General features: G+C 47.3%; 1 protein-coding gene across 1 annotated transcript; it reads right to left on the bottom strand.

The window, feature by feature from the left end:
• Positions 1-24,585, bottom strand: cemip2 (cell migration inducing hyaluronidase 2). Its single transcript, XM_076164745.1, has 24 exons — positions 24,358-24,585; positions 21,248-21,599; positions 20,501-20,641; positions 19,825-20,392; positions 15,874-16,043; positions 14,983-15,174; positions 13,431-13,600; positions 12,148-12,360; positions 11,074-11,279; positions 9,623-9,692; positions 8,993-9,121; positions 8,150-8,238; positions 7,069-7,200; positions 6,862-6,897; positions 6,464-6,619; positions 5,176-5,353; positions 3,834-4,049; positions 3,500-3,711; positions 2,912-3,094; positions 2,605-2,824; positions 2,397-2,498; positions 2,154-2,299; positions 1,757-1,863; positions 1-1,671 (listed from the first exon to the last, which is right to left on the bottom strand). The coding sequence occupies exons 2-24, from the start codon at positions 21,579-21,581 to the stop codon at positions 1,472-1,474; spliced, it is 4,170 nt and encodes a 1,389-aa protein (XP_076020860.1). The 5' UTR covers positions 21,582-21,599; positions 24,358-24,585; the 3' UTR covers positions 1-1,471.
• Between the last annotated feature and the right edge of the window lie 1,069 nt (positions 24,586-25,654).

Genomic DNA, 25,654 nt, shown 5'->3' with positions numbered 1-25,654 from the left:
ACTTCTCGTAAAAAAACAACAAGTTTAGAGCTCTCAGGCTGTGCATCATCAAGACGTCAAGTGACTGTGGAAACAAGTTACTAATTATTTTTGCTCTTTTTAACAGTAGAGTGGTTAAAAGGCAACAAGGCAATTATCCTCCAGAGGATCTTAGATATATACTCACCCATACACACACACACACACACACACGCTCACAGATAGATACTTATCATAGCTCAGTGGGGGAGCCCTGCTCACATCCGATCACCTTTTAAACGCTTATATAAGTCTCAGTATAAAGCCGTACGCTGATGATCTACTTGCATTGTGATGCTCGCTGTAGTTGCCATGTCATCCTGTGTCTGACTTGGCAATGACGCACGTGAAAAGATCGTGAGCGAGGCGGATGGAAAGTAAATAAACAAACATTCAACTCTGGAAAAAGAGAGAGAGAGAGAGAATACAATACACGTGTGTTACGCATGTGACAAGCACCTGGGACGGTGTCACTGTGAAGAGACAAATATAAATATGTGACAAAAGATCCAGTAAAATCCGTGTAGGAATCCACGACAAAAGGTGCTTTAAGTCTGTACAGCTGCACGATGATCAGAGGAGGTCGAACTGTTTCAGATTCAGCTGTTACACACGTCCAAATAAAAAACAAGTGTGTAAGCGGAGCAGTATGGGAGAGAGGAACGAGTGTGTGTGTTACCTCTTTATGTTATTGTGTTAGTTTAACCACAGCAGACCATTACATGCCTGTTTAACCATTTAAACACTGAGCACTTCTGGTGTGGTATGAGCTGTTTATAAATCTTTGAACACATCAGATTTCCGTTTTGCGAGACTAAATTTCGCCTCGATCACAGCATTTAATCCTCAGCCACGATGACATTTATTTTTCTTAATTTCCTTCTAATCTAACACATCTAATCCATCTGAACTCATTTATTTCCAATCGATCAGAGACAATGTCATTTATTTTCATCCTTTCCTTCAGGCCTGCTCGTGTCTAATGGATTGTGTTTGGTTTTCATTTTTCATTTCAGGCACCATGATGAATAATATGCTGAGTAGGTCTGAGGATGGAGGAAGGCTGCTTTGGTGTTCTGGTGTCGCCCTGTGTGAAGCTCTGTGTGAAGCTCTGTGTGATCACTTTGGCTGCTAAGGCAAGTTGTGTCTTTAAAAGGAAAGTGCATTGACTCAACAGCCCCAAGGCTTTTTTTGTTTGCTTGTTTTTGAACGCACGCAGACACACACACGCAGACACACACACACACACACACACACACACAAACAAAAATCATAACAAAATACTCTGCCCACTCATAATAAAATAGTCCCTCTCCATTTTGAAACCGGTAAACATTTTTGCCATTGTAATAAATTAAAAGTTCAGCAGTTCACATTCATCAGCTGGTTGTGTGTGTTTGTAAATCTGTGCGCAAGAGTGTTTCGGGTAGATCAGTTGTGTCGTTCACATTAGTCACTGTTGCCCGGTGGCTTTCTGGAGCAGCTCCAGGTCTTTGCGCGTCTGACTTGCGGGTGGCGGACAGCCGTACGCCTCCAAACCCAGAGGCAAGTAACGCTCCTGCAAGCCCAGGAGCTCGTCGCCCTGCGCCGTCTGGAGCGACACCCACGGAGGGGGCGAAGAGCCACCGAGGAACCCCCACAGAGCCAGACTCTCTGTAGGGAGAGGGAGTGGGAAGAGCAAATGAGATTGAAACACTACATCACAGAGAGAAGGAGAGATCTGGAGCAGTTAACTCACCTTTATTGTGCAGGTCTGCAGATTTGGCCAAACCAAATTGGACCAGGTGGAGCGCCACACTAACCAGGCCTTGTGGTTGACCTCGTGTTGCCATGAGAACTATTGACCTATTGAAGAAACAAGCTTAGTAATTCCAAATACAATGACTTACTCACTCTAAACTGTGCGCCGCTGTGACACCCTGATGATTTGCATGTATGTATGTATGTATGTATGTATGTATGTATGTATGTATGTATGTATGTGTGTGTGTGTGTGTGTGTGTGTGTGTGTGTGTGTGTGTGTGTGTGTGTGTGTGTGTGTGTGTGTGTGTGTGTGTGTGTGTGTGTGTGTGTGTGTGTGTGTGTGTGTGTGTGTTGTGTGTGTCGCGAGCTGCATCTGGTTTTTCCTGGCTCACCTCTTTGGTATTCCACTCTTCAGGTACTGCTCCATCTTGGTGTCCATTTTGGCAAAATAGGTTTTCTTGCTGACTTTTCCCGAACAGGCATCAACAGAGACCAGGAAGTACCCGGGCTGTGAGAAGGACATGATGACCTCGTTTACCTGGCAGACCACAGGGCAGCAAGAGTAAGACAGTTGCACCACAGATCCAAGTCATAATAGAGGACAGCAGGCCTCATGTGTTTGTCCACATACTCACAGTAATAAAGGAGCTGCTGTCTCCACTCTGCTGTTCCTTTGTGCTGAGAGACTTGATCTGTGTCTGGAGGCTGGAGGTCCACGGTTCACTAGAAAACACCAGCTGAGACACAAACAGGTTAAATATATAATTAAATAAACCTTAGGGGATGGTTTTGACATTTCCATATAAATCCCAATCAGCACTACACCCACAGACACACACACACCTGTTTGGCGCCGCAGTCTTTGCAGGGCTGCGTGTTGAGGGCCGGCATGGGCACCACGGCTGAGGGGGTCTTGGTGTATTTGGGGTAGGCTTTGGCCGTACAGTTACAGGTCTGTTTGGAGGCGGTGGTGGCCAGGACCTTCACTCTCTCGCAGCCTTTGGACGAGCAGTAGCTGTGGGCGTCCCGCCCGTGTCGTGCCCGCAGGTAGAGCCACAACAAGCTGGGCTCAAGGAAATGGGAGATTTGGGTGATTATGGAGTGCAGATGATTTAACGACAATAAGCCACGTGACTCTGTTTTCTCTCACCCGACAGTTCGGTCGAAGAAGTACTTCCTCTCCATCGGCCTCTTCTGCAAATCGGCGAGGGACGGCACGGTGCCATAGTCCGCCATCTCGTCAAAACTGTTGCTCTGCCTGTCGTTGATGTCGGCCATGATCTGAAACGTGGTCTCTGATGGGTAACAGAGTCCAACCAGCACCCAGTCATCCCTGAAGCAGCCAGAAAGAGAGAGAGCTGAATGCACGAAAACACACACACACACACACACACACACACACACACACACACACACACACACACACACACACACACACACACACACACACACACACACACACACACACACACACACACACACACACACACACACACACACACACACACACACACACACACACACACACACACACACACACACACACACACACTTCCCCGCTAAAATGGTTGGGTTACATTATTGTTGTTTTGCAGGTCAGACGTAGTAAACACAATATAGCCCAGTGAAGCGAGGTGGAAAATAAATTCTGGAATACATTGAAACACATCTTGCGTATCCATCAGTTCCTCTGAGACTGTGAAAGCACATCAAAAGGCTGGCAGGCGTGATTACTCACTTGTTGAAGTTGATGAGGGAGAGGACGACCTCTCGGGGTGCCGCTCCGTTCCAGTGAAGCGAGTAGCTCTTGCTCATCATCAGGACTGGCTGATACTGCTGCGAGAGCGCCCCCTGGCTGTTGATCCCCCTCAGCACCAGAGGAGCGTTGGGGTACTCGTCTCTGCTGATGGACAGGCTGAGACTGGGAGCGCCCTGCGTCTGGATGTACACCTGAGGGAGAGGAGGGGGAAGAAGGTATAGGAGGAGAACAATGTGATGAGAAGCGAGCTAGGAGGTGTTGACATCCCTATATCCTCTCAGGACACGCTGACATGGCGTCCCCTCGGCTGTACCTGAGAGTAGCGGCCGCTGCAGACCACAGCGTTCCACCGGGACACGTTGGCACAGTCAGGATGCTGGATCAGGTAGTTGTCCGCTCGGCCCACATAGGTGTCTCTGTAGCCGCTGACTGACCCATCTACATCGTGGAAAATTGAGTTTTTGTCACCGTCCAGGTCGTTCTCCTCAAACCACTGGCCCGGGCGACCGAAGAAGGCACGCAGACCCACCTAGGGACAGATGGTATTTACACAGGGAAGCATAAATATCACTATACAAACATTATTGTTTCTTTGCTGAGCAGCAAAGTGGCAGCCTGGGACATGTTTGCACTGGCGACCGCCCAACACTGCTACTGTTTACCCACTAATTATTTTCTTTTTTGGCAAGATAGGGTCGCTAATTGCTATGCAAGAGCTCCAATGATGATAATCCGTGTCCATCTGGGAGAGAGTCATTAAAATCATCCTGCTCTGTCATTAACATTTCTGACAAACATGTTTTAAAGGCACTATAGAGGAACAAGTCAGGAGGTCTGCAGTGCAAGGGATGTGACAGACGATCCTAATTTAATGCTTGTTAAACACTCACTAAGTCCCCACGTCTGTGTCAAAACACGTCTCTGATCAGGGCAGATCACAGACAGACACGTGTTGGATTTAAACAGGTAAAAATCGGATCCCTTTATTGTGTTGATTCCCACCTGCTTGGGGGAGGGGCTAAGAGCTGCATGTACAGCTGATGTTCCCATTTAAGAGGCGCATGACCTCACGATGAGGTTTAAGAAATCAAATACCTGTCTATCACCACTAGAGGTCACTAAAGCTTTACAATTGTTTCCACACAGGTCTGAGTCTGCATAGGGTCTCCTCTCCCCGCTCGCTCTTTCTGTCCTAAATACTTCCACTAAGAGAAAAATCAGCAACACCGGCGACTGATCCAGCTGTGTGTGTCTGTGTGTGTGGGGGGGGGGGGAACAAGTGAGTAAAGAAATCACAGCAAGTACTAACAGAGGGAGAAAGAGGAGAAAGGAAAAGAAGTGTGGGGTCAAGAACAACACAAAAAGAGGCAGAAAGGGATAATTAACTAGAACACATCATGAGATGAAACTCTTTTAGCGATGTCATCCACTATTTTCAGTTTTATGAGTGTATTGTAATTAATACGAGAAACAATTTACCACAGTGACAAAACATCTACAAGCTGCTTTCTTGCAGACAGAAATCCTGCTGTAGCTGCGAGGGGCCGAGCACTTTGACTCAATGGCCCCGAACAATGTGCAGTCACAGCACATTAGAACAAATGAGCTGTGCCGTGTGTTTATGTGTGTGTGTGTGTGTGTGTGTATATACTAACAGTGGGGTGGAAGCTGAGCAGGGAGAGGTTGTTCCGTGGGGTGAGCTGCCAGGTGTTCTTCAGGCTGAATCCCACCGCGCTGGTGAAACGCTCGGCTGTGGGTACAAACCCGCGGAACGTACTCCGCGTCAACCGGACCGGACCGTCGTAGATCTGGAAACCCCGGATTGGAAATGTCCTAGAGAGCAGAGGGAGGAGGAACAAACGATGAGCAGCGAGGTGAATTTCGGATGAAAATTTTGGAGAAATAGAGAAGCTGGAGGAGTAAAAGTGGGAAATGTAAAGGAAATGAATAAGACCAAATGCTATTTTTTGTTCCATCTGTTCCAGTTCCAAGCTTGAAGATCTTGGAAGCGATTAAAGGTTGTGGCAAATTAAAACAACTGGACTCATCTGTAGTGCCGAGAGAACGGAGAAAAGATCAGAAAAGTCGTATTAACTAACCGCGATGACGACAGACAAACTGGCTGAGGCAGAAGTCAGTGCGGTCAGAGAGCCTGTAAATGTGTTGCAGGGGTGAGTGCGGCCACAGACTAGAGTGCTGGAAAGCAACAATTTGTGTGTCTCTTTTGTTTACGTTGCTCTCGTCTCAGTGTTGAGAGAGAGAGAGAGAGAGAGCGAGAGAGAGAGCGAGAGAGAGAGCGAGAGAGAGAGAGCGAGAGAGAGAGAGAGAGAGAGAGAGAGCGAGAGAGAGAGAGCGAGAGCGAGAGAGCGAGAGAGCGAGAGAGAGAGAGAGAGAGAGAGGACCCTCATATGACTTCTTAGTGATGCCTGCTTGGTTTGCGTGGGCATCAGCGCCCTGAGAAGACGGCTCAGTGTGTTATCCCGCTCTTGGCCTTGTGTAAACTCTCGTCTCGTTTACTTAATAGTGACATCGCTCTGTGGTAACTTCATCTTTTATGGCTTGCTGTTCACTCCCTTTTAACCAAAACACATGAGGATGGCAACAAAGTGACTTCAACTGGACATGTCAGGCAGCTGTGTGTCAGGAAAAAGCTTTAAGACCCACATGTGCTTAAGTAATCAAAAGGCTGCGATGAGGAATCCCCTTAGATGAACACGCGTGTTGAAACCGCATTTTTCTTCAGAAACTTCATAAAACATCTCCAGAGGGAAGTGAGTCAGAACAGAACTTCCTGTCCCAAACCCACATCCTGCCATTTGTCCATCTGTCCGCTCCCAACTTACCAAATTAGATCATCATTAGTAATGATACACCTTGTTTGTTTTTGTGTTGCTGACCCCCTTTCATTATCCCACTCCTCTTCCTCTGTTCGGCCCCTCTCACCTGTTTCTCGGCAGCGTCCTCATCTTTCCATCAGCCCCGCCGAGGCCCAAGTATTTATTCTGCCCTCCGCTGCTCCCTCGGTTTCGGCTTTCGCCCACAAACAGAGACTGGGTAACCTCCTGGCTGGAGCCTTCATCCTTCGGGTAGCTGCCGTCACTAGAGGAAGAGGAAGGAGACAGATGGATATAGTCACGGTAATGTTGTTTAAGCCCAACTCTCTCACGTCTGCGTTCCAGAATCCGATTCCTGTTCACTTAACTCCCACTCAGATAACTCACATAACATGCATGTGCCCAGTAACTAATCAGTCACCGCTCGTTCTTGGCAAGTTTATCTGGCAGGAGAGGGAGAAAAGTGAACATGGCTGAATAAACACAGTGATTTAGACGAGTACACACCTGGCAAAGGACAGACCCACTCCATTGTCGGCAAAACTGTTCAGAAAGGAAAAAAAAGTGCACAGGTCAATAATCAATAATGGAACAGGAAGTGATTGAATTACCTAACACAGTACCAAGTAAATATAATATATAATGCAAGGTATCCATTAGTTATTGATAGACTTTTTTTCATTAGTTATCCGACGAAAGATCCAGCCGCCTCACCCAGAGTTCTGGATGATGATGTCACCGCCCCGTATCCACGCTCCCAAGTCGTTGTTCTTGAAGGAGATCAGCGTGTCGATGAGCGCCGCTACCCGAGGGCGGCTGGGGTCGGCGTCCTGGTGAGGTCGGAATCTGACAAAAACACAGGCGAACACACACACACACACTTACATACTTCTGATGATCATCGTTCAACAACATTCATCCTTTAACTTACAACCTCCCACAAAAGCCTGCAGCTGGAGCCCTCTAGAGGCTGTAATGCACATGGCATGAAAACATCCAGACAACTTATTTACTCTTTTGTTTGAGGAAAAGCTTCTGCAGCTTTAAAAATAGATGAATCCTCTGGGGAGGATGAATCCGCACAGTAAATGTAAAGACACTTGTGTGATGGACGTTTTGGAAATATAGAAATCCACACTGTGTTCCACATAACAGCTCAAACACAACTCACACACGCTCTCTCGTGTAAGATTAGGACTAAGCATACATTTTAGCATTTAAGTCCTCCCCCAAATCAACCACTACACACACACACACACACACACACACACACACACACACACACACACAGACAGACTGCAGTCTCAGTGGACAAGTTAGATTTTTTCCATCTAGTTGAGGGCTGTATTTTGGTAGAGCGCTGCCGAGTGGAAACTCTATCTGTGAAAGCTTGTTTTCTCTGTCAACACTAAGCTGACAGACCCTCCACTAAAATGCAGTAACACGCAAGTCACAGGGCGATCTATCTAAACCTGTAGTCAATGGTTATATCCTTGCACATAAACAGCGGGCAGCTATAAATATCTTAATTCTTGCACAGTAACAGGATGTGGCAGAACACAAATACATTAGGAAGCCACAGATACCTTAATATTTACACACTGTAACTATGCACCGTGGTGGTTTTACACCATTATGCTTTTTCCGGCCGAACCTTGCCCTCCCAGGTGTGGGGGGGTTCAATTCCCTTTTGGCCAGGATAAGCAGGCGCCTAGAGATAATAACCATCTGTGACAGGCAGGCCGTCATGTTCAGGTCTCTGTAATTACACGCATACAAAGACATGCCTACACACCTGGCGCTGTTGTCCAGACACAGGTATTCTCGGGGGTCAGAGGCAGTAGTGGCGGTGGTCTTCACTCCTTTATCGATGAACAGCCCTGCCTGGAAAGACCAAAGGAACACTGTTTGTTTTCTGTACATATGCAGGCAGGGATTCTCCAGTATATGTTACACAGAGCAGTAATAATAAATGTACTCAATTTAAACCCTGAGCTGACAGATTTAAAGGATTACAGCTGTTTAGAGCCCCAAAGTAAAAATGTAAGCTATTCATGTGACGAAATGATGTATATGTGAACGTCTATATACACTACACATGCACACATGCATATGAATTAACTTTGCGCTGTTGAATTGAACTCCATAAACAAATTAAAGGGAAAACTTAGTATGTGTGTGTGTACATGCGTGTCTGGTGTGTATGGAAACCTGCTCTGAGTTGGTCCTGTGGCAGGAGGAGGGTAGTCTTAAACCTCGGGGCTCCTTCCTCTATAAGAGAGGTTTCTGTGGTCAGGCTGGACAAAGAACTCACAGTTCACCTGCCCGACGTCTGTCATTACACAACAGAGTGCTATTGTAGAGCACACCTGCACGTGTGAGTGTTTGTGTATGTGTGTTTGAGTCCAAATTTCTCCCTAGCAAAAATCAACATTATAAAAAGGGAGTTTTATGCAAAGCTTTTTACAGGTCATTAATATCTGTCTTGTCCGTATGCAACACAGAAGCAGAGAGAGAAAGCGCCGAGGGCTTTGGCACAAACTGGATTCAACTTAAAGTACGTTTACAATAAAAACACATTCCTTGGATTTCAGCGAGTCAAAACTTGGACAGCGACTGATGTTGGCAGTGCCGATACCTTAAAGTTGGAGTGAACGCGGTTGTTGTAGAAAATCCCCAGAGGAGTGAGCTCGGCTTTGGTCTCTGGTGCCAGCCCGAGAGAGTCTCCGGTGGAAGCGCTGTGGAACACGAACCATATGCCAGCATCCTGCAACAGGAAGGAAGAGTTGAGAAATAAGGTGATAAAAGGGAGGGGGAAAAAAAGTAAAATCAGGTTTGCGGTTGGCACAGCTGGAAATAAGCAGGAAATTTATTTTTTGGCCTTGTGCACAAGTACATCATCCATATGTGCTGGGCTGAAGTCAGATATACATACAGTGAGTAACACTGGGCACAGTGGGGTTCTGCTCTCGCGGGTCAAACCAGGTGTTTGGCTGAGGGCAAGAACTCAGTAAGGTCTGGAGTTCATGAGATAAAGTCCCCCTCCTCCCCCCACCTATATGCTGTGCATCACCCTGCCTGTCCTACATGGTCTTGTATCAGATGTTTCCAGGCACGGAGGCCCCTTAATTCCCATTTTATTTGGCGGATCACTTCATTTTTGAGAAAGGAAAACATTAAAGAAATTATTGAAAAGTTCAGGGACACCAAAGCCGGAGCAGCCAAAGGTCACAGCAGACTATATTTCTAATATAACTTGTGTTATTACCTGGGAACCCGCAGCAGCATTGCTGATGAGGTTATTGTTGGGGTTGGCGATCCAGAATGTTGACACCGCCCTGGAAACACACCCAAGCAGACACACACACACACACACACACACACACACACACACACACACACACACACACACACACACACACACACACACACACACACACACACACACACACACACACACACACACACACACACACACACACACACACACACACACACACACACACACACACACACACACACACACACACACACACACACACACACACACACCAGACACAAAGGCACAGCCACACAGAAAGCAGGAAAACAGATATTAAAATGTCTGCTGGCGTATCAGAGACTGTGACTAATGCGCGAGAAGACAGAGATCAAAGAATCCTGCAATAATCCACAGCTCCAACATAAACCCTGGATGGGGACAGGTCTGCCAACACACACACACACGGAAACAGACCCCTCTGCGTCCCTCACAGATGGGCCTTTCTTATTCCTGCTACAACACAAAAACATCCCACGGAGAGACGAGGTTGTTATTGCACAGATAAGTCCATCCTGCCAACAGGTTTCTCACAGACTGTTGTTGACCATAGAATCTCTATCTGCGGTGGACATGGACCCTCTGTCTTGTCTCAAAGCAGAGCTGCAGTGTCTCACCACATTTCCCACCAAGACTTGCCCGGGACACGTAAACATTACAAAGAAAATGCCACAAATCAAAGCAGATTATTTCTCCTCATAACGATCAAGCTGCTTCACCCTGATCGTCGCCTTTTCTTTCCTCGGTTCCTGGAGCTTGGCGAGTGTTGTTGCCCCCTCTGCTATTATCTGTCCTTACAATGCTCCACATACTTTTGGCTGAGACGGCCCTTTTATTTGACCAGATACTAAGAAATATGTATGCTACTCTTCAGGGCCAAACGTGTGTAGATGTTTGTTCCACATGATGTTGATGCAGAAAGTCTTTGCACTGTTTGCACAGGACGAATCACTATATATAGCTAAAGCTAAATATAGCTTTATTGCAACTACTGCACGGCTTGTTAAGGAGGAAAACACATATTAGAGCAACTTTTAGGTTCTCCACAAGACCTCGATCACCCCCACTGACAACTTTTTGGTCAATTTCCAGTTCCAAAGTTGGATACATAATGAATACAGTTCTTGTAGTAGCGCCACCAAGATTCAGGCACAGCACAAATGCATTTCGTTGTATTATCATATACAATGACAATAAAAGCTATTCTATTCTATCAGGCCGCAGGTGCGACTCATTCAACAGTTATAGCACTGATGAACAGCCTAAGTGATACCAGTGATACCATCCTACTTATTAAGTTTGCAACCATTCCAGATAAACAACCAAATAGGCCAACCTGACTGACATAACCACCTCTATGCCCTTGTTGGCCTTTGTCTAGCCGTGCAGTCATCACTCACTTGCACTCTGTGCTGGGCGAGGGGTTGTAGCCCTTGTAGACTTTGTCCTTGATGCTGGTGCAGAGCGTCTCATTGCGCTCAGTGGGCAGCAGAGTCCCCGGGCGAGTCAGGAGCCCCAGGTTGTGGTAGAAGGTATTGCGCTGCTCTATGCCGTCCTCCAGGAAGAAGCAGTGACCTAGGGTGTCGTAGCCGACAGTGTGCTTCACCTGGAGCAGAAACACAAAGGGACCAAACAGAAATCAAACACTCCAGAGGCAGATGGGGCATTCCAGCCCTAGTTCTTAACAACGGGAGTGAAAGAAGATGCTCGGTAGGGGAATCCAGAGAAAATTCTGGGAAACAAGAGACAATTTTATGTTTGTTTCCACATTCCAGCATTTCTACTAAGAAAACACATCTATCAAAACGAGGCGAAACCTTGGAGAGACAGTGTCAGGAGAGGTGTGGAAATAAAACACAGAGAAGAAGAGAATTAGTCATATTGTCAATGTGACAGGAGGGAAACTGGGAAAAACAGCTTGAGTCAAACAATATTATCCACAAGCTCAAAAATCCCGTTTCCTCAGTCCAGCAGAGAGGAAGAATGCATCCAATCCTTTGACTTCAAGGACAAATACTAACCCATCACCATTTGACGTCAAAAGGGAACATAACACACACACACACGCGCGCGCGCGCACACACACACACACATATGCAAGTAATCTTGAACTGAACACACAGGCATACAGTAAGTCATTGTGATTAAGCTGTCATTCGATTTCACTTATCCAACAGAGTTAAGGAAACATCTGCATCTGTCCAAGATAAGACACTAATTTATGTGTGCATGTGTCTGTGTTGCTCCAAAAGATGACAAGACAGAGGAGGACGGCATGATGGAGAGAACAGAGAGACGATAAGAGGGGTCAGTTAAAGGAGAGAGAGGGGAGGAAATCAGCCATTACAGTAATCTTGTGATGGAGGCGGTAATTGATGAGCCGGGAACAACATATGGTCTTCATTAGGCGAGAGAAGCTGTTGCTCACACACACACACACACACACACACACACACACACACACACAGACTCACCAGTAGCCCGTTGGTGGCGTGGATGCTGAGGCAGCGGGAGAAGCAGTGGTGTATGGAGAGTCCGTCCACGTAGGTGGGCTCCCGGTAGCCCCCCCTCTGGTCCACGTCGTCGCACAGGTGGAAGTGGAGCGGGTAGCGGTCCCGCTCAGCCTGCTGGCCCATGTTCCTCAGCTCCACGTGGGACAGATGCACCGACGAGAAGTTGCCAAAGATCTGCCGGTGGCGGTGGGGGTGCGAGCGGATGTTTGGGCACAGAGAGATGGAGGGATTTAAAAACTGATTGAGTAAGAGAGGAGAGCTATTATACACAAAAGTGACTTGCACAGGGTTTGTGGGGGGAAAAGAAGGAGAAGGTTCATGTTAGTCCATTCTATCCTTCTCCTCCTAGGAAACGTTACCATCTACGTCTTTCCACAACAGTCGGATTTTCCTCTAACTGAACTAGCGGGGACGAGTTACAGGGGGACAAAAACTCAGACCTATACACACAGGAAAGCACGTAGGCAACACACATGTCCCGAAGGAAGAAAACAAAAGAGAAGAGAAAGAGAGAGAGAGCAAAACATTTCAACTCTGACAAATAACGCTACAGAGACATATACAGTACAGAGGCTTAGCAGGGGGTCTGTGTGGGTATGGCTTCATCCACTCTGTCTGGATCCTGTTAGGGAGGTATTAGCCAATCCCTCCAGCTAACTGTAACTCACCCACTTAAAACACACACACACACGCACACAACCTCTTCTGACTGCTTCCCTCTCTTGACACACATTTCCACACACACTTGGTCGACACACTAGTAAGTGATGAGCAACAAGGCAGTAGGGGGGGGGACATAAAGCCCCGGGAATGCTATTGTGTATTTGCCAAAACAATGGAGAATGAAACAGTGCCATCATGAACCGAAGCATGATAAATGTAAATCCCGCCGCCGATGTGGGACGCACATGTGTGTCGCCCGATGCTCTACTGATGTTTGCTTGCAAATTTCGAGTTCTGAGGGATGGGCTTGAGGGAGAAATGGGTCAAGAGTGAGAGGAGATCTTCACATGACAAACTGAGCCCAAGTGAGCATGAATGGCTGCTCTATAAACAGAGCATACACACACACCCACCATCGCATGGAAACTGTCACGCACATCGCCTGTGACGGTCACACTAAAGCATTCAGACGCATACATCAGTGAGGAACGGCACAATCAACACACAGTCTAAACACAGAGACACCTGGGCACGTACGACGACACACACACACACACACATGTGCGGGCATAAAAACATACCTTGATGTGGCCCCCGTACGTGTCGTGGTTGTAGAACTGGCAGCCGTTGTCTCCATAGCAGGAGTTTTCCATCTGGCCGTGGATGAGAATGTTCCTGGACAGCAGGGCCACCTCGCCACGCATGTCGATCCCGTCCACAATCTCGCCTATGTGGTTGTACTGAGGCCTCCCTGCACGGGCGAAAAACACACACACACACACACACACACACACACACACACACACACACACACACAAGAGCGTATCTGGTAAAAGCTTGATCTCGATGTTGAAGCATAAAGCGAATTCAGAACATTCTGTCTGGTCCAAACAAAGCGGGAAAGGAAATAAACACAACGTGAACTATGAACACGGTGAAATACACAATCTGAGCTTTGGTTTATTGTGTTTGCGTGTAAAGAAACAAACTGCCACTAAATTTACAGCGGGAAATGAAAATATCAAAAAACCACAAAGAAAGAGGAACTGTATGTATGTAAGTACAGTATTTCACTGCTGATGAATTGTTTACCTCCTGCTGCGAAACACAGGAAGGGTGTTTTACGGCACACACTAGGACACATAAACACAGCCCAACCCACACACACACCAAAACAATTCAACCAATATAATAGAGACATAAAAACCAGAGTAATCAAAGACACGTGAAGCTCGATGACCAGCAGCTGCCATCTGCTCTGCCCTTCCTCCAGACACACACACACACACACACACACACACACACACACACACACACACACACACACACACACACACACACACACACACACACACACACACACACACACACACACACACACACACACACACACACACACACACACACACACACACACACACACACACACACACACACACACACACACACACACACACACACACACACACCCCGAGGGAAGGGAGTGTTGATGACAGAGAGGTGAGATCAGGAAACGTGGTGAGATGGAGGAACAGTAGAAGTTGGACGGAGCCCGACAGTGGCAGAAGCTTCCAGAGCCGCATGACCTCTACAAAAGGTCAAATGAGGTCACAATCAAAGACTCCTCTCGTCTCACATCAGGGCGTGACAGCCGGGGGAGGACACGTGATCTCCGTGGACCAGCAGGATTAGTTAGTAGCGGCTGCATCTGTTAGTGATCACATCAATCTGCTCTGTCATGTTCTTTGGCTTCTGCCGCTCTGCTGGCGTCACATCAGTCCCGTCGTTGCATTATGTGCTCAGGTTTGCCTATTTCAAAGATTTCTCTGCTTGGTGACAGACACGCTTGCTCAAGCGAGTGACAGAGGGACACAATTGTTGACAGGTGTTGGGATTGTTGAACCGATTGTTGCCTCACTCGCCCTCCTAAAATTTTTGTCTACTTCCTCATATCATTTCCTTCCTCTTCTTCTCGCACTAACTTAGTGACATCTGTTTATAAATGGCACTTACAGTCAAGTTACAACACACACACACACACGCGCACACGCACACGCACACACACACACAGTGCTGCTATGAAGGGACTACGCAGGACACTAACACACACCTCTCTCTCTCCCTCTCTCTCACCTTGTATCTTGACCTGCCTGCTGGTGCAGTGTGGGCAGGGCAGCAGCATGAACTCCTCGGCCTGGTACATGGAGTAATCTGTGCTGGCCACCACGATCTGGTCCCTGGGGTGCCAGGTGGGCTTCACCTCGTCCTGCAGGTTCAGCACCACCTGGTCCACGGCGTCTACCTGGAAGCCTGAGATGGGGAAACCTGGGGAGACGAGCACCAACACCAAGGGTCGGCGTGGGTTTTGGCAAAGCATCATAGTGTGAAAAATCTGTATTGATTGATGATTTAATAAGTGCATATTTTTCAGACCACAACTTCGATTAAAATTCAAGTACTTTGCAGCCAAATAAACTACACAAAACAAAACTGCCCTCAAACTGACTGGCGAGACCATTAGACGACCAAAAACGAGTGTAAACTAGCAGTTGTTCATTCATTGAGCTATAATTTACATCTTACATCATCAGCCAGACATATTCTGAGGGGAATAACTGAAAATTATGGAGGCCGAATTAAATCTGTTAAATTTATAGAAATAATTGATTCTGTGCGGTTGAGAGGAAAATAACAGAAACTTCACCCTATGCCGTCTCCATCAAATTAAACAATCATAAAACACACACACACACGTTGTCATTTAGCAGTTTACATTCCATAGTTAATTTGAGTCTCTGTCAGGTGGTGCTGCTGCAATAAATAATGGGTGAAGAAGAAATCAGTGTTAGAACCTCACCCAAACCACATAACACGTAACCACGGCGACCAAAATGGCACGAGCTGACACAGGGACGGGAATGCCTTTTGTGTTCAGATGATTGATCGCCAAACCTCATTTGTCACCTGGCAACTTCCTGTCAAATCCCACGGCGGCAGTAAAAAACGTGGAAACTTCTTTCTTACCGTTCTTCCATTCGCTGTAGGCGCTGACGCTGAACCCCACTCCGTCCACGGTGGTGAAGTTACGCCTGGCCAGAGCTCTTCCTCCAGTCTCGTGGTTTTCGTGCTCCCTCACGTCCTCCGAGCACGACACGTTGCCGCCGTCGATCACCGACACGAGGGCCCACGCCTGCCTAAGAGGGACACAAGCCGGCCCGGTCATCATATACAATTAAGATTCTGGGGCATAAAACTTAAGCAAGCCTACATGGTTTCCGTGGTGATAAGCCCAACCCGACCTCATAGCAACATGACCCGGAGTGACACGACACCATCAGCACATTGGTGCTATTCCATATGTAATATCTCACAGATGGGACTGCTCCACAGATACAGGGTGTAACCGAAACGGGCAATAAAAGTGTGTGTTTGTGTGTGTGCTCGTACCATCCGCTGCTATCACCCAGTGCGAGGGTGTGAGGAGAGATAAAGCAATCACACCACACACACACACACACACACACACACACACACACACAAATCTCTTGATCACAGAATGCGGAGGATGTTAACAGGTGAACGCAGGAGAGAGAGTGAGACTGAGTCATCGACGAATCATCCGGCAAGCAGGGGGGGAACTGTTAGAAAACGAGGGGGGGATTTAACGACGAGAGGCGTCGGCAGGACTGTGGCAGTACAGCAACTCATAATTCCTTTATATCCAACCCTTCTCCTCCTCCTCTCACAACCTTGTAAATTAAATGTCGGAGTGAATTACGTTTTAAATGTGATTACGCTTAATTAAATAAGGAGACAGCTAAGAATCACATTTCTGCAGAAGAGCTGGAGGGTGTGGGGATTGGCGAAAGGGACTGGGCGTTGGGTTCTGTGTATGTGTGTGTGTGTGTGTGTGTGTGTGTGTCATTGTGGACATTTCAAAACATTCAAACTATGACTTCTTGGATCATCTGAATGACCGGCGAACACGCCTAACGCCTCTGTGTCACCGCTGCTCTACAAGCTGCTGCCTGACCTTTAACACACCCAGATCAACACCAAAACACTCCCACACAACACGACCTGCTCCAAACATCTAACCTTTCAGAAGCTGTTAGAACAGAGCCACTCCTATAGGCCACATGAATGCCTTTCAAACTGAAATAAGGGTCTTTACTCCAATCTTTAGATCATGACTTATTGTTCTGATATAAGTTATAAGATGTTAAAAGTGAGCCCCCAGAATGAACCAAAGGCAGAAAAATGAAAAAAAAATACATCATTTCCATCCCGGGTTTATGATTTTGTGCACGTTGCAGCTTTTGAGTCCAATGTAGCCAAATAAACTCTTTATGAGACCACGATTCAATTTTGTCTTATGGGAGAATGACAACGTGGCTCATCACTCGAGAAATATACGAGTCATAAGTGAGCGTGTGAGTCTCTGGATTCACATCTGGCCAGACGCATTAACGTTCCAATCGGCTGGAGGAATAGCGATCTCAGCGGACGTCTGACTTTCCCATTAAGACGTCTGGGCGCCGCGCCTGGAGGCCACATTGACGCGGGTGGAGGAGAAGTCCCGGATTCAACTCACACGGCAGCATCAGGTACGACAGCTGTGATGGATCTGCTGAAAGTCACCGTCGGACCTCATAACGAGGCGGGCAAAAGCGGTTCGATCGAGACGCGTCTGTGAAACCAAAGAGGAAGCAAGTACGCGTGTGGTCCAAGAGGGAAAATGTGAAATACAAAAAAAGTCATTTTAATGGGCCACATGGATTATTTATAGAGGTTTGACTGAATAGAAAAGTGCGTGCAAAAGTGCATAGAGTCATTGAACACACACACATACGCACACATGCAAATCTAACAAGAACACATGTGTCCTAACTTCAGTGTCAAACAGCCGATACTGGCAAATGGCTGACGTGCCTGAGCAGAAAATTATGGAGTTTGGAGCCGTAAAGGAAAGGGAAGGAATGTCAATCTGCCTCGGAGTTGGAACCACCACAATGGTGCCAGATGACTGATATAATAACAGACGGCGTACCCTCTCGGTGTGGTGGCGTCGATTGTTTGTCACGCCACTCACGTAAACATGCTCCATATTTGCTTTGGTGAACTTTGACTCGCAAGTAATAAAACCCAAACGGACACTTCAGGTTTTAGAGTTCGCCTACAGAGCTTCATCCTCCTCCTTCTCTTCCTGAACACACAGCAAATCATTTCTGATGAGTGTTTTACGCTCAGATGACCTGCACCCGCTGGCACAATCGCAGCTTGCATGTGTTATCCGTGCAGATCAAAGGGTCGACGTGCCCCCCGACGACACGCAAACATGATCCATCTGGGAGGGGGGGGGGGTCCGTTGGGTTCTGTCATTACAGTGTCAGGCAGGAGCGTGTGGCTCTCTGATGGGTTTCCTGCTGCGGGGGGGGGGGGATAAAGCCTGCAGTCCAGAAACCCCACAAAACTGAAAACTGAGCCGTCAACACATTCAGGCCATTCGACGCCCGTCAGCTCCTCTTAACAGCCTCATTGTTTGGACCGGAAATGGCAGCGTAGGAGGTCAGGGGTGAATTCACTTAACGCCGGCCTAAATGCGTGTTTATGTGTGTGCGCGAGTGCTTCTCCTCAAAGACGAGGCGGTCAGCGGCCGTGAGGCAGCGAAACGCCTGAGAGCAGGAAGGATCAACACAACATGAAGATTCATGGGTGTGTGTGCGTGAGTGTGTGCGTGAGTTTTCCAGGTAACGTTCCTACGCAAACATTTGAGCTGAAAAATCACCCCGACTAACACACTGTGACTTTAACAAGACTGTAAACTGCTCACTGTCTCGTAAATCTAATACGTTCATCCAACACACGCACACACACACACACACACACACTAGATAAATACGCACACTTAACTTAACACAATTAACTTGAGTCAAAATGAGCACAGGCATATTTGTGAGTGCTCAAGCCGCTCGGTGTGCGCTGCTGCTATGTGTGTGCGCTTTTCTGTGTGTGCGCTGCTCTGTGGGCCTGAGTGGGTTTGTTTGAAGACCTCTGTGCTACCTCAGCTCCCACCCCCCCTAACAGAGAAATGTGACACTGGAGAATCTGGCGTAGCTCTTTGGCTTTTCAGCCGACCAAGGAACAAACCAGGCCAAGCCGCGAAGAACTCCAGAGAAACGTGTATATGCGTGTGTGTGGGGTGGGATCTGATACCGTGCAGAGCTGAAAATCCAGTTTATCAAGATGTTTTGGGTTTAAGTTGAGTGAAGGTGAATAGGACCGCACCCTCTGTCCAACTTCTATTTTGGCTTAGGAGGAAATGAACATGAGGGACGTCGAGTCCTGCGAACTGTCCGAGCATAACCCCATCGCCCTCCACATGCTTCCTCTGCTGTCAGCGCACCCACGGTAAAGAGGAAACAGGAAAGAGAATTCCTGAAGAAAGGGAACATCCTGAACAAAAACAGGAAAAAGAGAAAGACATCGTCAACAAGGACATTTTTCCAGGGAGGACGGACCTGGAACCAGATGCTGGTAGAGGTACAGAGGGACGGGGTGTATCGGCCCGTCAGTCCAAGTACTGAGACATCAAAGACAAGGAAGCAAGTAGAATGGCTGACCTCAAAGCGCCTCCATCACCCACAGGAGCACCAAAAGCATAAAAATACAAAACAGACCAGCGCTGAGAGCGAATACAAACTCAGAGCGCTGGCACGTGCAGCAACGCATCTGAGCCACGAACCCAATCACACACGGTTCTGGGTTATTTTCTGGAGAAGTCTGACACACAAACGCCAGCAGAATGATACATGCTGACATAAAACAAAGACGCTGTGAAGTTTAATGGCCCGCAAAAAAGAGAGTCAAGATCCAAACATCTGCTTCAGTCCCACTCAGCATTCCTCATTTAGATTTACTTTACATTCAGTTATGTTTGATGGTTTTTGCTGTGAAATGTTTGGCAGTGTTTACCTGTATTTGAGATCATAGACAAAGGTGCTGCCAAGCTTCTCCTCGATGGCCTTCTTCGTTTCGCCCAGGAGACTTTTGACGGCCGAGTCTCCCACAGCGAGCGTGACAATGCGACCAGCGGGCAGCGACCGCAGAAGCTGGGTGAGCCGCCGGCTGTCGTTGCGGGAGTCGTGCGTGTCGTAGCGCTCGGAGATCAGCACGGCGGCCGTGTCCTGGTCCACCACGCGCAGGTTGATGCCCCGGCTGAAGTTTCGCTGGAAGGCGTAGCCTCCCGTGACAAGGCCCGAGGCTGGGATGCTTCGGGTCAGCAAGGACCAGGAGACTCTCTCGGTGCCGTGGAGCTCCAGCGTTCCGCCACGCAGGACGCCGATGAACTTGCGGCCCAGGTCTGGGATCTCCGGGACCGTGGTGTCGTCGGAGCGGCCTACGAGGACGATGGTGGCTTGAGAGCGGTAGCGACACTTGGGCGCGCCGATGTGAAGGGCGCCGCCGTCCTCAATGAGAATGTGCCGCGTTCTCAGCATGATGTTCTTGGAGCCGTCGGCGTTGTCTGAGAAAACGACCTTACCTGTGATTGTCAGAGGAACACAAATGTGAGATCTAACACACACACACACACACACACACACACATCAAACACCTAAACAAATGTGACATCATAAAATCACAGGCTTACCCCCAGACTGGATGGTTAAGGAATGAAACGTAGCTGAAGCATCTAGGCGAAACCAATTCCTGCTACCGACAACAACGGCCTTGTCGGGTTTGTCTCCCGGGTTCCAGCTACTCAGGGACGGATCGTGGTCCGGACAGTTCTCTGCAAACGGGATAGATCGGATATCACATCAGGAACATCTAACGTTATCTGCTGCAGTAAAAGCTCCAGATTTGAATGTCAACAAAAAGTGTGAAAAGTATGAAATGAGTGTGTGTGCGTGTGATTCCCAGATATGCATTCATACACAAACCATGTCAGCTATTGTATTGTCAAATCAATACTTGTTACTACACGGTGGCCCATAAAGTTGGAATGATTTTTAATTCCAACTTTATGGGCAACAGTGTTTATAAAGAATAATTATGGGACAGTTATTAAAAATTCTCATCTCATCTATATAATGCAGAAACCCTGATGGACACAGAGTCTTAGATGGGACACATCCACTCCAGAAATGCTGCAGTTTGCAAACGGAGATTAAACGGTCAGCGTTGCCAAATGCCGATGGTTTCAATAAAACACAAACTTACGCAGCAGCAGCCGAATGGAAACAAACTATTCATGCCACTAGAATTGAGCAATGACCTGGGATTGATCTCCGTCTTCCTGTCTTTGTGTTTGCCTACAGCACTGTTACAACACACGCTGGGCAATGTGTCGGCTACGCCAGCAACATCAATATTTACTCAATAAGAGAATACTGACCGTCTAACACGTCCCCCTTAGTGAGGCTGAGGATGAGGATGAGGAAGAGGAAGAAAGCCCCGAAGGACGCCCCGCAGCAGATCAGTGTGTTCCTCCTCTTGCGGAGGCTCTGCGCTCGCTCTCTGCGCTGGCTCTCCTCCGACAGGTTGAACGTGGCTCGGTGCTGCGCCGGCGGGCCGTGGGGCTTCAGCGGCGGCGGAGGGGGGGCCTTGGCGGGCGGCGGCGAGCGGACCGGAGCCACGCGCCCGGGGACGTAGCCCGGGGGCCTCTGGTGGGGGCCTGGGGGGGGAGCCGCAAAGACGGGGAAGCGACTGGGGCCATCACTCGCCGGCATGGTCTATCTGTCTGCTACCTGAAGGGAAAGAAGAGGACAGAAGGTGAGAGTGAGGGAGAGGGAGATGTTTTCACAAGGACTCACTAGGAATCTGGAGAAGGGTGTGGAATACTTTTATGTTCCGAATAAAGAAAAAATGTACGACTCTCACCCTGACTATTTCTAGCAGAACGTAACTTTCCACACAATGTTGGTTATAATCTTATCTAAAATGTTTTCTTTCCAGCGGTGGGAGGCTGTGGAGCAGATTCCTTTCAAGTGGAAGTGATTGGCCTTGTGTTTGCTTATCCTGCGGTTCTTGCCAACGGGAACAACTTAACTATGTGCTTTCAAACCTTTGTGAAGAACCCTGAGCTGTAGGCACCGCGGTAAACTAAGGCCGAAGGGCAAAATATGAAGTGAGGAGAGCGAGTGTATGAAACAGAGGTCAGATGGTGCAGGTCAAAGAGGAGGAAGGAAACACTAAAAGGCCCATAAACTGAGAGTAAAAACAGCAGGAGGCAAAACACCAAAGCGACTTCCTCATCACCGCCGCAGGTAAAGATTTGGAATCTGGTCCGAAACTGTAAAATCGATAAAAAACGCTCGACGCTTCATGCAGCTGGTGCGGCTCTGACGCGGCGCCCTCATCTGATCTAGTCCACGTTACTTAAGGACGTGGCGAGTAACGGATCGTGGCATTCCGGAGACGATCTTACCACGGGCAAGCCAGATGGCTCCAATTACAGTAAGGAAGGAGCGGAGAGCCCGAGCCCCGAGCACAATGTAAACTGAAGCCATCATGCCCACACGCACCCAGAGGTCATATGGACACACTTTGCGCACACAAACACACAGGACTATGGAAGGAAATGAAATGAATGACACTGCAGAAAAGAAAACGGCTTCCATTGCACTTTTCTATAAAACAAACACGCTGTCCTGGGGTAATGACGTCACTAGTTGCCACAATAGAGCTTCGGGACTCAAACGTCAGCAAGTTGAAGACGCAGCTGCTGGATTCAGGCCATGTGCCAAGGCGGCCCTGAAAGGTCGTTTAAAGAGCAAAAATGCAACAATGTGTCCCAGACAGGCCCATTCAAACTTTAGACACCCTGAGAGTAAATCCTTAAATCACACAGCCACTGTATCACACACACACACACACACACACACACACACACACACACACACACACACACACACACACACACACACACACACACACACACACACACACACACACTCTCTCTCTAAGGCTACCCTCCAGCCGCACACAACCAGCTATTGTCTTGCCGAGCCAATTAGTCACATCTCATCATTTTAGCCCAGAGGACAACAAACCTCTTCAGCTCATAAACAAAGCGACATACAATCAGGCAGTGAACAACACAAGGCCCCACTCATGTACATGAGCCACGACACCAGACGGGCCCAAGAGCACCGGCTTCACCCAACTCAGCCTCAAGTGCTCTCCTCGTGTTTAGCTCAACCGTCCCACTCTGTGATTAGATTTCCACATGTGCCATTGCATCTTAAATAATTCCAGAAATCCTGACAATTGCATAACGTGGAAAAAACGTCAACAAGTGCACGTTGCTCGCGATCACTGGATTTTAAAAACTTCCACAGGCTCTGACCTACATTAGAGAGGCTCAGTGGGAGTTGAACCCTCAACCATTAGAGTCTCCACCTTGGGTCGAAGAAGCCCGTTGTTTTTATTCACATTCCTCACCATAAAAGGGCCAAGCTCATCCTGCCCCCCTGTGTAATTGCTGACCGACCCAAGGAAGATGGAGCTGTGGTCTTAGTCACCTCGAGCTAATCAGGGCTTGCAAATGACGGGGTGCACAAAGCTGCTCCTCATGCACATGTATCTCCTCAGACTCAATGACTCATTATTCCCTCATTCACTCGCCTGCTCCTCAAAGCTACAGAATATCAAACAGATGTAGAGAAAGTAGACAAATCGGTGATGCATCGTGACACGTTTCTTAGCTGAAGAGTCATCCGCTGCTTTGGAAATGAAATGAGCTGCAAGTCATAATTTAGTTTTGAATGAAAGTATTCCTTCTATTGGTGTACTTTTATAAATACAAGTGTTGTTTTCCTTGTACTACTTGTATTGAAACAAATTCAGGTATGTCAGAAATAATACTATTAGCACTGCAACAAATAATTATTTAAATTTATGATGATTTATTGTGCTTTAAATGATTGTTTCAGTTCAAACCTGATGAGTGCAAGGCTATGTCTTTTGTTTGCTTAATAACAGCAAAAGGTCTAATAAGACGAAAATCTATCAAATTAAACAACAGAAATGAGGAAAGTCGTACAATTATGACCCCTTTCCCACTTGGTAGATAACAAGGACCAATAATCGATTATTACGAATGTGATCAAATGTATTTCCACAGAATAAACCGCAAATCGACTAATTGCTTCAATACTGACACGACTTTACTACTTCTACTACTACTACTTTAACACAGTTGCTCCTCGAGCATTTACTATGGCGGATAAATGTGACATTAGGTAAGGTTACTCTGTATTCTGACACAATAAACTTACTTTAGTCACTCTTGGATGTGTCCAGACTGACAGCTCAGACACGCTGCTAGCAACACAACTTTTTGAAACGAGGTTAGTGTCAGAAAACGGGTTGTTGTTTGAAATGTTTCTCGCACAGACTGTAATGAAGCCACTCACAGCCCCCCTGCATGAAGCCTCTCGCCCCCCGCGGCTGAGAAGCAGGCAGGCGGAGGACGGAGCGGCCGGCCGGACGGTGAGCTCGTACCTCTGCTGAGACTGTGCAGCTCCTCTCCGGCTCTGTCCATTCGCTCCGTGCCGAGCCGTGTAAACGCCGACCCGAGGCTGATAGCAGCGCTTTCTCGCCTTCTCGCTTCGCTTTCCGTGTCCCGTTTTAAATACTTTTCTTCACATGGTGTGGTTTTTTTTCTTCCCAGCGGAGGGGCTGTCGCCCGTCGGTCAGCCCCCAGTCCCACCGAGATGGAGCAGGCGCGGCGTTGGGAGAGAGGAAGTGATGATGCATTCAGTGTCTGTTGGAAATAACAGCACTATGGGCAGGCGCGAGATGTAGGGTGTGAACAACATTAAAAATGGATAGTGCTCATCAAGAAATGAGTAGATTAAATGTGACAGTGCAAACCAGACTGGAAACTGCAGGTCATGGGTTCGTAGTATCATGATTCGATTGACGATATAGCTATTTTTGTGATAAAATATTGTTATTTTTTATCATGTTTATTTACTATGTGTAGTATTACTAGCAATCGCAGAAAGGGGCGTCAGAGTGGTGGTGATAGTAACCCACGGACTATTGTTTGGCATATTATATAAATAATTCAGGCTGTAACGTTCATTCAATAAATCAGTGTATTGAGTATAATGCCAATTGTTGTTGAAACTAATGGCTAATGACCCCGATTTCAGAAATGTGAAATCAATAGAATAATTCCTTTTGCAAATAATTAAACTGAAAACTATTTCCCCAAACTTCCCCGCCCGCCAGGATTACACTATTAATGCTCGAACTGCTATTGTCATAAAAACTGAAAGATGGGGATCAGCGTGTGGGCTAAGATCATTACAAACATCTGTAATTTAATAATTGAAAAACTTAATGTAAACGGGTAAATTTAAAATTTTCATTTCATTATCACATTACTGAGACGTGTTATGTCCGTAATATAGGACTGCTCACACTGTTAAACCGCAGATTTCTTTTTGTTATTACTAAATTTACATGCTCTGTGGCTGGACTGGTGTTGGCCGATTAGCCTTGAATGTCTCACCAGGAGAACGTTGAGTCGTACTTGGGGGGCGGGGCTTAACCTGAGCTATACTGCCGCCTGCTGGTATAAAAAAAGTAAACTACTTCTACAAACCTGTTGAAGACGCAAAGGACACGAGGAAACAAATTGAACATTAATCTAAATGTGCTTATGTTTAGCACACATCTTTTTCTAACAAACAAACTGCTTATAATGAAAAACAATTTATAAACCTGTTATATTTCAAACAGATGTTGCTGTCTGACAAATACAAAACACTGCTGTCCCTTTTTACGTCCC

The sequence above is a fragment of the Genypterus blacodes genome, unplaced genomic scaffold (genome assembly GCF_046128005.1).
Source record: "Genypterus blacodes isolate CSIRO-AG114 ecotype Tasmania unplaced genomic scaffold, CSIRO-AGI_Gbla_v1 ptg000138l_1, whole genome shotgun sequence".
Taxonomy (NCBI): Eukaryota; Metazoa; Chordata; class Actinopteri; order Ophidiiformes; family Ophidiidae; genus Genypterus; species Genypterus blacodes.
Note: the sequence above shows the minus strand (reverse complement) of the source record. Positions and strands in the feature narration are given on the sequence as shown.